Genomic DNA, 13,363 nt, shown 5'->3' with positions numbered 1-13,363 from the left:
TAAATAACTTTAAAACAAAAGAAATCCTCTTGTGTAAGATCAGAGATTAGATTTCAGATGGAAATTGGTTTTCAGATGAAATAGTTACTGTCATGTAACAGTCCTGGATTGGAACTGTCAATTGATTTAACTGAACAAACCCTGGGTAGTTTTTATAGCTGTGATAGGTGCCATTCATTCTGAATATTCCCTCTTGGAGCAAAATATTAGGATATTGGGGTAGTGAAAGTAACATTTCTGTGCTGTTGTCCTGCTGTTTTGGTTTATCTGTGCTGGTGTGCCTCTGGGAAATGAAGGGTTCTGAACTCAAATTTATTGACATTAACTGGTATCATTGGAGTTGTGAAAATGCGAAACAAGAACAGTATTTGCTTTCAGAATATGAGTAAATCTATAATGTTAGTTAGGACTTAAAACTACTTGATCTTAACACAGGATCCCTTAAAATGCCCCCCTCTCCTCCCTTCTCCTCTTCCCTCTACGTGACCACTGCAGGGCTATGTGAATTTAACTGCCTTTTAGTGAATTTAAGGAATAGTGAAGATGCATCAGAGGAAGTTTATTGCAGATTTTGCCAAAGCCTTAATCTTGACCGCAAGTCAAAATGCTTTTGTAACACATCAGTGAGAAGGATCACAACAAAAAATGTCAAGTGCTAGTAACACTAATGTATTGCTTCTGGTGGAATTGGAGAAAGCTGAGAACACTGCATTCTAGTCCACTAGTTCCCTGGGCTTGCCTACTGACCAGAAACCAATTTTAATTAATTAATTAGGGCTTCATGTCACACCTTCTTTAGTTGCTGAACAACTGTAACAGAAGTAATTAAATCATGTCATTTTTTATTACCTTTGGCCCTGGCTGACTGGCTTGGAAACTTCCATTTTAGGGCTAATACAAACCGAATTAGCACATCACCTTGGGGAAAACTCAGTTCCCTGGCATCAAAAAAGTATTGAGGAAGTAGTTAAAGTGGAAGATGGATAGATCTTCTCTTCCACAAACGGACCACTTTTGGGTTGCTGTCTGAAGGCTTACAAAGCACGTCTCTCAGGAATGAGACCATCCTGTACTTGCTGACAGATGTGTACAACATTCTCCCAACGAGATTACATGGCAACTTCCTCCTTCAGAAATCAAGATGTGGCAGGAGCCCTCAGGTTATGCAGTGGTAATTGGAGAAGCAGGGGCTGTTCTGAGAGGTAGAACTGCTGAGAAAAGCTGCAGGAGTTGACTTCTGCATATTGTTTCAATAGAAAATGTGATTCAGCCACACTGTAATAATAGGAGAAAGACTTTATCTGGGTTCATTTGAGGCAGTGTTGTCTGGACTCTGCACGGATCTGAAATAGAAATCTTAATTTGTAACCTCAGCTGTTAATGAATGTGCTTGATAAGGGACAGATGTTCCTTCAGACTATACAATACAAATATTATTTACCTTACAGGAACTTCCCTCAGTGTGTTTTAGAATTAATTGGTGCATCAGCTTGAGCATTCAGAGACTGTGGGCAATCTCCTGTTTTAATCATTTGCTTAAACTGATGGTTAGACAAGAAGTCTCATAAATAAAAACTGTGCCCTCTCAGCAGTTAAAGGGCCAGAGAGTCTTTTCTGTTCATTTGTGTGCGTGTTTCAGGAAGTTTGTTGATCCGGCTCATCAGCCCTGTTTCTGCAGGTATAGAGTCAAGTTCTGTCATACATTCATAAGCTGCTTTTTGCATCTGAATGGTTGTTGTGAAACCTAAAACATTGTACATTGTGGTCACAGATGACCTGAAGTCAAATATCGGACTCACTGACATGATCCTTAAATAGTCTTCAGTTCGAGGACTGTATTCACATCTTGTATTTCCAATGCTTATTTGCTGTAAGTAAAGTGATTCTTATGTGACTAACCCGGTTTCTCACATTCCCAAATTATGAATTTCAAGTGCTACCATAGCACTGAAATAATCATGAATTTCTTGCTTGCCTGTTTGAGCTGTGGGTGGGTTTGAGTTTAATTTTTATGACTTGCTACCAACTGACTTCGGGACCAAACTTTATTTATTATTAGGAGGCATGTCTACTACCACTGAATATGTGAGGATTTCTTCACAGGAATGAAGTTCCTGCCCTTTGCAAGGGAACTAAGAAAGATCTTGCTGCAGTTAAGCTTGATTCTTGCCAATAGGAAACAACAGGAGAATATTCCAGAGCAGGAAACATATAATTGATTTCTTCTCTCTCTGTTACTGAAATATGCTCATTCTCGACCCAAATTTTCTCTCAATTTACAAAAATACAAAGAATCAACGTAGTATCCTAGAATGTTGCCTTATGAACATACAAGGATATGAAGCTGAGTTATCCAGCTTTGTTTCTTTGGTGTTGGAGTGAAATAATGCTGGGGGGGGGGTGGGGGTGGTGGTGGTTAGAAAAAGGAGCCACTGCAAAACCATGTGGGCTTACCAGTTTTTCTTAGGATACGTCTTCCCTGTATAGTCAGAAATGGGATACTTCCTGTGTGATGCTGAACTTTTCTTGTATTTATTGATATGATTCTCCAAGCTTTTCCTCAGTCAGCTCATGGTGCTGATCCGTTGGACTGGGATATTTACCACATGGCGTGCTTTTAGTAAGTAGATATTCCTTTCTGTGCCTCAGGGCAATTAATTCTCTCATGTGACAGCGTGATTAGGCAGGGAAGACCTTGGCCTTCCTCCTATGATTTAGCTAATTGATACTTTCCTTCCTTAAATATTATTCTGACAGTTCTTGTTATTCTTCTCTAAATGTATCTTCCTGTCCTAGTGAGTTGTTCTTTCCCACAGATGGGCATTGGTGCTACACAAGGCAGGTACTTCTAGAAGTGTAGTGTGTTGGCCTGTTGGGAGTCATCCTCTGAACCTGCTACAGTAATGGTGTGCATGGCTTTTGAGCTGTGTTTATTACACTCAAAATTTCTTAACTTGGAGTCTTTGGCACTCAGACCCTTTTCTGTTTTTTCTCCTTAAGTTAAGCATAGGTTAATGGCTGATTCAAAATGTTTGGGTGGAAAAACCAGTCCTGGTTCAAGAACAAAAGGCCCTGTGAGAGACAGAGACTATAGAAAGCACAACTGGTGCTCAGCTTCAACTTTTAAACATGTCGAAGTTCTTAAGTAGCTGAACAGAAGTCCCTGCCAGCCTTTCAGTGGGGCTCCTGACCACAGAGGTGCATAAATTTTATCTTCTCTTCAGGAATTTATTGGCATTACAGATGGTGATACAAAATATGTGGAAGCCCTGAGGCTTCCAGACCCACTGCAGCAGTGCTCTACAGCATGTTGTGTGTTTTGCTGATAGGGAGCGTGTTTGATTTAGAATAAAAAGTTCATAATTCTACCGAAATTTCAGCTGAAACTTTAGTCCTTACTAGAGGGCAGAGCTGAACAAGCATGTGGGGTTGGAGCCTGTAATGAAAAGGAGCTGTTTCTCTGGTCAAGGTAAAAGGGTTAATTTGCATTGGGATGAAAAGGCTGTTCAGGATCTACTATTTCAACCTGTGATAGACTTAGCAGTAGTCTTTGATCCCCAAATGAAATGTGATGGATTTCAACTGATGCCAGATGTCTCAAACCTAGTGGGATCTCAGATTGTCTGCCACATCTAGAATTCTCTCTTCCAGGACTTTCATGTGTGCTTTTAGCCGTGGGTTGAGAAGAGAGATTCCTTGACAAGCTAAGCCTTTGGAATCCTTTCTCTGTATTGTCACTTCAGGGGTGATCTTTAGGCTCTCATGCTGTCTAATGCATCCTACTGTTTTAAAATCAAGCCTCGTGTGCCAAACTCCTCTAACTGCTTCATAACGGAGTTTTTTTAAGTTCAGGAAATTCAGTGCCAGAATAATCTGTCACTTTTCTCAGTTTAAGACTGTTCTCTGCCCTCTTATTTGCTAATCAGAGCATTTTACCCCGGCCAAGTAAAAACATTGTTCAGTATATCCCTGTTGACATTAAGTGGAACATAATCGTTGTCTTTTTAACTCCAAGACTATCTCGTTGCATTTCATAAGCCTTCCTATACACTGTCAAGCACTTCAGTATATCCATCTTCTCACCAAGGCTGCTTTATGGGCTATCCTTTGCTTGTGGTTTTAATAAGAGTATAAAGACATGATCGTTAGTGTTTGCCTTATAAATGCAAACACACTTCTTATGTACCTTTATTTCATGTCTCTACTTTGGTCCTTTGCTCTTGAGCATGCTTGAAAAGTTTCTTGCTTGGTCTTAAACTAAAAAGCCCCAAAGATACACAAATTTCCCTTTGGAAAAAGGAACAAGAGACATTATGATTGTGTTAGGGAGTTCATGGAACTTCCCATTTAATTTTACATCTACTAAACACCATTGGTTGTATTGTCATTATTATTTTCTAAGATAATGCCCTTGATCTCCTAGAGTTAATCATCCTGGCATGCTGAATTTGAGGTATACCTGGTCAGACCTGCCTATATTAGCTGGCTACAGTAAGAACTGCAGCTTTCTACTCCATGAAAGCCTTCTGTAGTAGGGCTTAAGCTGATCAAATTGCACAGTTCTTCTGTCATCAGCCTGTGCCCCAGGCTTTAGAGATGTATGTACTCTCCAAAATCTACTCACACTTCTGCATTTTGTTTCAGCAGACCCTGGGTTTTTTGCTTTTAAATGAATTCCTTTCTCTTTTCTCTGTGTGGACTGACTGGAGAAATATCACTTGGCAAGTTTTCCCAATGGTATGAATAACTTGTGTGTTAGAAGTTAAAAATCTTTGATTTTTAAAGAGGAATGATCTACCAGAGGGAAAACAGAAAGTCCCCAGCAACAGACCAGACCTTAAAGCTACTTCTGAAATACATTAAGTACAAACTAGTATACCATAAAATTCAGTAAACTTCCTAAAATTTTGCAGTGGTCAGTAATTCACAAGAAAAAAGCCTGACTACTGGAGATACTTAATTTTGTATGTTCTAAAATACGCCTGTATTTATGCGCCTGTGAATGTGCATTATCTTTGTACAGAATATAGGATGTTAATGCATGGACTTTCAGCCGAAAGATACGTATTCCTATTGTCCAGTTTGAAGTGTAATGCTCCAGGTAGTTAAAAAACAGATTCTTCCTGTATAAAATGCTTTCCAGTGGAAGTCCAAGGCATGTTTTTCATGGAAAAGCTATTTCTTTTTCAGACTGTAAAATTCTGTTGTTTTCTTCCTTCTCAGAGGGCTCCTGCTTGAAGCGGGGCGTTCACTGTGTGCCGGCTTGATAGGTGGGTGCTTCATGATGTTGCATACTGTAATGCTAAAGGTCTGAATTCATTTTATTTACATAAATTCCACAGTGCAGCTGCACTGGACTTCTTTTTTCCTTCCTCCTAAGGTTTTAGAGTGACCACAAAGAATCTGAGAAAGGGTGACAGCTTCGTCAGACTCAGACTTCAGTTCCATTTGCGATGTCCCAATTAGATGTTAGCACACTAACAAAAGCCCCTTGGAATGGTTATCTCAAGCTGCCCTTGCACTGTTTAGCTTGCCTAAAATGTAAAATTGTTACATCATAAATCTCTTTGTCACAGTTTTCTGGCTTGGTGTTGCTGAAGGGGGTGTATTCAGCGCCTCTGAGCTGTCTTTTGTGAGAGGTGCTGCTGCTGCGTTTCAAGAGCCACTGTGGCTGTTTGGGGAGCAGTTGGGTTCAATAGTGGCATTTAGTGAACTTGGGAGGCTTTGTGCAAGAGAGACTTGCTGTAACTGCTTCTCCTTGGTCACATTGGGCGGAAAAACAGGAAAGACAATGTTTTAATTGACTTTTATTATTAATACACAGTGGCAAGTCACCAAAGTAAGCACTTGCTATTGACAATTATACTATTAAGATGCCCCATAAGATGAGGTGCACAAGTTCGGTGTGAGGCAGTTCTGTGGGGTGAAATGCTTCTGAAAAATGTTCATGAGTCATGTGCTTAAGCTGCAGAACTTTTAACTGAATCATGGAAAGATCACTCATGGGTGATAACGAAAGAGAAGTTATAACAAAATTGGGGAAAATGCAAAAAGGCAAGAAATCCTGTGAGAGTGAAAAAAGGAAAGGATTTGGGTGGCTTTCCACTGTGGAAGAGGCACTTACAAGGGATTGCGGTCTAATGCAGAGACAGAACTTTGAAATAATAAAAACCCCAACCTGATGTTCAAAAAGGCTGTTGGCTGATGCTGTGGAAGGTGAGCCTGCATCTCATCAACATGCACAGATGTTGCTGTGGAGATTTGGGGTATGTGTGTATGTGTTTAAGCTTACAAGTGTGAGAATGTGTCAATAGACTGTGTCTAGAAAAGAGAATAATGATGTACTGAGTTTCATAAGGTGTAGGGGAAGACACACTGGAACACATAAATGGCTGAGCTGGGAATTTAGCCTATGGAAATTCCCAAATGAGCACAGAGATGCCTTGGTGCTTTCAAATGTGTTTTGTAAAAATGCTGGAAACATTGAGGGAGATGAGGGGATAGGAAAGGAGGGGGAAAAATGAATACTGTATTCCTGCAAGGGAAATAACAGGCTCATCTCTCCTTGAGAAGGGGTTATTTAAAAAAGATGTAGTTAAATGACTTAACTTGGTCTTAGCTGTTAAAAATCAAGGTGGAATTTGAGCATCATTTAAAGGGAAATCACACTTTTAATGAAGGGAAGAAGTCTTCTGATGGTTGTACTTTTGCTATTTTAATTGTATCTGGATAAACCCACTGAAGAGCATGGTGCCGGCAAACAAAACTTAGTTCATCATTATAAACTACAATCAGCATTATTAACTTTTAATAGAACATGATACCGGTTGGTACGTTAATAATAGTGGTAGTAATAATAACAATAATTAACTCCATCTTTTTCCAGTTTTGCTGGATCTTACTTGAGATTTTGATCTCATATATTAATCACATAAGGACTTGAAGTGTGGGACAGTGACGTTGCTTGGAGTGAACATGGAGAGTGAGGAGTACGTACACCTAATGGTAGAAGTCACTCACATCATGTGAGAATGACCATGCAAGGAGAGGTGTTTCTCTCATTAGACCAGCACTTTGGCACATAAGAACCTGCTGGGCTTTGTGGTGATTTCACTGCCTCAGCTAAGGACCAGGTCATATGTGTTTTGTATTAATTATTCAGAGTCCATGAACTGAAACACCAGTGTGTTTTACTGACACATGCACAAGTTGTGCTGGCAGAAGAAATACTTGGCCTGAATTTCCTCTTCCTTACACTTTTGTCAATCAGGAGGATTTCCAGTGCAGTTAGTGATGATGCTTACTATGGTTTAAGTAAAAGCCAAGCTCATTATTGGCAGAATTAAATATTCCAGGCCACTGTAGGTTATTGTATTAAACAAAAGGTCAAGATTCAGGAGCCCCCCAAATCCAATCCTGGCTAATACAGACAGATTTTGTGAGCCTGTCACTACAGCGAAGCATGCCCATCTGTAAAATGGAAATGACTGTTCTGTTTAGCAAGGGAGATGGCAGTTGGTTATGCTGTTATCAAAATATATAGTATGTGTTATAAATAAATACATGTTAAAAATTCCACTTCTGATCTGTGTGAATGGAAGGAATAAAAGTTATGTGTGCTTACAACTTGGTCTATTAGGAGATGCTACATTAAATATGTTGATGTTAGACTTGGTCTCATGAACTTCAAATGCCAAAGCTGTATTGGTCAGAGGTGCAGTTCTGCCTGTATACGGACTGGAAGTTGTTCCTGTATTAGGGTGGTACTTTTCTTTATAGGGTTCAAAGGAACCCAAAGGTACTACAGTGTAAAGGTACAGGTTCCTTTCCAGAAGTGTTTGCTTTGCTTTTTCATGGTGTCAGCACTCCAGTAAAATTGAACGCTGGAGCTGTTAATGTTAAAAACAAGTTTGCTCTGGTAATCAGCAAATCTTCATAAATCGTTTCACAAGGTACCTGTTGCCACTGGGCTTTGCTGCTGCCACGCTGGAATATGGAGGGGTTTTGCTGCTGAAGTTCTCACTACACTTTTAAACTCTTCACTGCTCCATGGGAGTTTATTTAGATGAGTTCAGCTTTCACAACGTTCTTGCTTTCTCCTTCATTTGTTGTCTGTAACAATCAACACTGGAAAATCTGTCTCTTTGTACATTGACTTCATTGGAGATGTACTTTTCTAACAACAATTCCTAGTTCCATACAATGTTTGCCCAGCCTCTCTTTACCTTTGTCCTTGGATGTACATGGCATTTGTGAGATAGCTGCAGTGATTTAGTAGTGCATGTTGTAACTTATAACTCTCCTTCATGCTAATGAGCGCTCAAAAGATATCAAAAGAAATGATAATGGTGAAATTTTCACATTTCAAAGAAAGTCTATTTATTATCAAACCCTCTGTTCATTAGTAATGCTTCAGAAGTAGATGAGAAACAGCTGCTTTTCCTGAGGAAGGCATCTTTTGCTTGATAAAGAAATCAGCTGGATGCCAGTGTAGATATGTTGCTTACACATTTCCACTTTGCTGTTCTGAAAGATCTTGCATTTTCTTAGTTACTCTTGGGCAATTCCATTTGATTAAATTAGCCTTTGCATATAGACAGTCTCTCTAATGGAGTTATCATTCTTTGGGCTGATGTGTCTGTTGGAAGACAATCTATATTCTGATGGAGATAAACCAGCAGCTCTCATAAGTTTGTTCAGTTTCAAGTCCAATAACTACTGAGTTTGATTCATTTTACATAGGGCAGCAGCCAAAACCCTGTACTGAAGTTGTGTGTCTGATCTCATTGCTGTTGGCAACTTGGTATCACCAAAGGGAGTTCTGTTGGCTCATCTCTTAACTGCATCCTTCTTGCTGGGTAGTGGCAATATGCACACATGTATACATGCATGGTTTATGTGTGTACGTATGTGCATAGAAGCACAGTTGCTTTATTTCCAAAGCACTAGCTTAATGCCCTCTGTTGGTTGCAGTGCTTTCTGGAGGTCAGAAAACCTGACCTCACATGTGTTGCTGTGATGGGGTTGTTTTTTATCTTTCACATGTTGAAGCGCACGAGTGGATTAATCTGTTGAAAAACACAAAGCTGAATTGACTCAGTGCAGCAGCTTCATCTGTGGAGCAGCCAGTATTGGGTGATGACATTTTCTGGTGAGTGTAACTTTTGAAGTATAGGTCAGGCTTGTGAGCACAGTGCTGGTTGGCGAGTTGTTCCTTCCGCAGCACTGGCTGGCTGCGTCCCTCCTCTTCCCCCATCCCTGCATCTCCCTCTGCAGTCCAGGTACAAAAGCTCTACTTGTTGTAAGTCTACTCCAGTGAAGGTGAACCTCCTCATAACTGCAAACACCCTATGCAGGGGTTTGTTATCATGCTAATGTGCTCGTTTTTACATCTTCCCTGTTGTCTCAGGCTGGCCTCCCGGTGGTTGGGTTTGCACCACTGCTCTTTAAACACCACATTTTGGAACCATTTGTATTTACAAGCTGCAATACAGTGCTGTTGTCTTAACGTTTTGACTGACCCTAATTGCTGTGACACATGTAACTAATGATGTTTTGTACTTTCAAGGAGTGCACTAAAAAGGTGATGACATATGAGTTACTGAATAAGGTACTGTGCAACTTGTGCTGTAGAGTTTGTGCAGACCTTATGGAGCATAATAAGCAGTTTTCCTGTGCTCGTACTTGCTTCCCATCGGACTGGCCTCTCTCCAGCGCTGAGGCTGCACTGCACACTGGAGGCTCAGAGGGAGAGAGCAGCAGAGCCCCAAGTGGGTCTCTCAGCTTGCAGAGGCCTAATTTGATTAGGCTTTGATTTGATTCGCATGATTTGTGGCAAATATGTCACTGTGTGTGCATGTGTGTGTGTGCAAGGAAACTGAAAACAGGTGTAATTTAGCAAAATGAACATTTCAGATGGCCGTTTTATTTTTGTTTACTCTTCAACCACAAGCTGATTTATGCTCATTGGAGTCTTTGAACTTCAACTCCCTTGAAGAATCTCCAGTCTATCGCTTTTTGATGTTGCTGGAAGGGGGATGTGTGTGCGCGGGTGCATGTGCTCCCGTGCCATGGTGCTCTGGGCAGTCTCACTCCAGAGCGCTTCCCTTCCTTTGTTTAACCTATGACCTGTGAAAACAAGAGTTAATCAAAAGTTCTAAGGTAGCTAAGAGGAAGGGGAAGTGTTTGGTTACAAATTAAATATGAGCAAGTCATAAGCCATAAATCTTCAGTAGTGCTACTAGTTGTGCTACTTAAGTTGCATGTGGTACAGAAAGTTTTTGGTTATAAATTCAACCTCCATTTCTTTGGAGGGGTGTTTAGAGCCTGCCTCAAGGATTTGCTTTTTGTAAGACAACATCCATGTCTCTTTTTTTCCTTTTGACAGAGATTTAGGAACATGCAGGTAACTGTATTTCCTGATTTTAATGTTTGGGAGAGGGGCAACTGAAACTGGTCACAGTTTGGTCTAATAAAAGCAGGATTGTTTCACTCTGAGTAGTAAACACATGGAATAAGTGATGAAGTAAAAGTGCTGAAGTTTTCTAATGTATCCAGGGGTTTCAGGGTGAGAGAGATCCTGAATTCTGTGAAGGAGGGAGGTGAAAATTGCCGCGAGATCATCTACACAATTTACACAATATTGTGTTGGGTTGATTTGTTTTATCTTGTCTTGCACCTCCCTCAAGCAAGAGCTACATGGCTTCCTGTGTATTGTTCTGTGCTGAGGTCTCCAAATGCCCACTAACCTCTTCACTTCAACACAGAAGACATCCCTCCTCAAAATGGAAAGGTGTTCTTAAAATGAGAAAAAGAAGTGCTTATGCTGTGATGCGAAATCATTACTTGGAAAACACTGATGAAAAGAAGGCGGAGTTAGTGTTAAACAAAGCATAATAGTGAAGTTCAATGCAAGATACGACACTGAAGAGAAATGGGAAAGCCAACAAGGAGTGTAGAGAAATAGGGCTCTGCCTTCCCTTCTGGTGCATGGAGGGTTTGCTGATGCTTTGATGTTGTGTGAATATGAGGCTTGATGAGAGTCATAGAAGCTATTTTCTAGGTGCTGAGCTAAAGAATTAAAATTGGATGTGGATGGAGTATTCGTGGGGATAGAACGTGCAGATTTGTCACGTTTGGTGTGCTCCAGTCTGTAGTGAGGTGAGGTTTGGATGTGAACAAACAGGTCCCACCAATACAGGGGAGTAAATCTTTGAAGAAAGAACCCGACCTTGGGTTCAGAACAGGCATTGTCCCATTGGGTACAGGCACCACGTGTTGCCAGCGGTGCTGGGGACGTGGTCTGGGTTAAGGCTTCAAACACAGTGCAGCTCTGGCAAAGCGGACACTGCGGTAGCTCACATTTTTTTGTTGCTGTTACAGTACATTATACACATACATTATAAGCAGAGTAATATTTTAGAAGATTCTTATTGTAATTCCATCAATGTAGTTTTCCAGGAAGGTCCCTGAGCAATTAAGTAGAACTTTAAATATGCCTTCCTGAAGCAAGGTTTGGTTTCATAACATCAGGGAGCTTTCTTGGTTTTCTGTCTTTTCAAACTCCTTTGATAGCTGCCTTGCAGGGATTTGTTTACCAGGTTCTTAATCTCTACTTAGCAGATAGGTTTTGAGAGGATTTCTTGTTACCCTTGTAATGGCTTTTAACTCTGCTGAAGTTTATTTAACAAAACAGAGAGAAAGAAACTTATCTTCTAAGTAATCCTTCTTGATTGTTTACAATATAATGCCAAACTTAAATGCTGTTTAAAGTGGTAATTGTCTGTCTGCTCTATTCTAATACATAGTTTGTAAAGATGCTTAGAGTGTATTAATTTAAATGATAATACTGTCGTATAACATGAAAAGTTAAGTTGCTTATCAGTATATTTTGATAAGCTACTTACATTTTACAGTAGCATTTGCAGCCTTCAAACAAATGTTAATGATGGAGTGCCATTCACTTTATCTGTCTCATATATAGCTTCTCACTTCATTTATTACTAAAAGCTGTACAGTTAGGAACCATGGGGCACTTAATTCTTTACAGTTGTCAGGATGTAGTCATATTTTATAAAAGCTTTAAATTCTGTCTAACTATATCAAAATAGAACCCATTTGCTTCAGAAAGCATCTGTGATTAAAAGAAGAATCTGTTTGTGCGTCATACAAACCTGCGTTGCTATTTGCTACAGCTGAGGGGAGATTCCTCTGGTATTTAACAGGAATTGAAATAAAGAACCATGCTGTGAAAATAAGGCACAAAATCATACCAAAGCAGACTGTAGTGAAAAGCAGCATCTTAGCTCTCTATCTTATTTTATGGAATGAATGTGATATTTCTGTGTGTTTGTCTTAATTTTGTTTCTCTCTTTCTTGTGTAAGATGAGTGCAAATTTACTAAGGGTAAAGTTTCTGTTTGACCTAAGGGCTGGGCTAAGCACAGTGATGAAATAGCATTTGACAGCAGTTAAAAGCTGAGATACTGGTTATGCAGTTTAAAAGATTGAGTTGTATCAGATTTATAACTGTGTGTCTGTGGTTTGCTGGGCTGTACAGAGCTATTCCACATAGACTTTGGGAAACCACTATGATTAAAAATGTTCCACCATACATGAACATCAGTTTGCATTTACCTTGCAGGCTGCAAACTTCCTTTGGGTTGTATGTTTGTTATATGGGGATGAGGAGGAGGGTGAGCTCCTTGCTTCCACTGGGAAGGAGGAAGCACTGAATCTCAGTCCTCAAAGGAAAGGGTTGCCACAACCTTTGGCAGTGTCCTTCAAATGGAAGGTCTCATGTGGCTTTCCTAAGAGGTATTTGTGAAGCGCCATGTTCAGTGAAGGGTGTTGGTAGGATGCATCTATATCATAAAGGCCAGCAATGTTGGATTTAATAACTGAGATTTTGCAAATTAAATTTAGGTTTTTGCTTTCTGTTTTCTTTTTAGTTACCTCCCATGGTTTGAAGTCTTCTATAAGCTGCTCAATGTCTTGGCAGATTATTCAGCAAAAGGACAGGTAACGCACTAATCCTTCTTTTCCCTGCTTCAGTATCGAATGAGGGAGAGAGGATAAAAACAAGCCGGTTTAAGAAGTGCTTGTATCGGAGATGACCATGGGAATTACTAATCTGTACGATGCAGTTACACAGAAGGTCATATTCAGCCAAGCTGAAAGCTGGGCAAGTGCCTTTGCAAATAAATTATTTTGGGGAAAAGGTGAAGTCCAAGACTGTGACTGTGGATCCAGCCCAATTTAGTGGTTTTTCTGCAGTCACCCATACTGCACATACCTGAACTGTATTCAGCACATCCATGCAATTCCCATATTGCAGTTTGAACTAAGCCATTAAAATTTGCTTG

At 40.1% G+C, this 13,363-nt stretch overlaps 1 protein-coding gene across 8 annotated transcripts in view; it reads left to right on the top strand.

The window, feature by feature from the left end:
• Positions 1 to 13,363, top strand: part of DENND1A (DENN domain containing 1A) — a 189,512-nt gene that overhangs the window by 69,395 nt on the left and 106,754 nt on the right. For all 8 annotated transcript variants that reach the window (XM_062641011.1, XM_062641010.1, XM_062641012.1 and 5 more), the window contains exon 6: positions 12,950 to 13,019. In XM_062641011.1, coding sequence (XP_062496995.1) covers positions 12,950 to 13,019 — 70 coding nt within the window. The remainder of the gene's footprint in view (positions 1 to 12,949; positions 13,020 to 13,363) is intronic.

The sequence above is a fragment of the Pezoporus occidentalis genome, unplaced genomic scaffold, assembly GCF_034315485.1.
Source record: "Pezoporus occidentalis ecotype Australia unplaced genomic scaffold, CSIRO_AGI_Poc_V1 ctg68, whole genome shotgun sequence".
Classification (NCBI taxonomy): domain Eukaryota; kingdom Metazoa; phylum Chordata; class Aves; order Psittaciformes; family Psittacidae; genus Pezoporus; species Pezoporus occidentalis.
The sequence above is the reverse complement of the archived record's forward strand: the minus strand, read 5'-3'. Positions and strand labels throughout refer to the sequence as shown.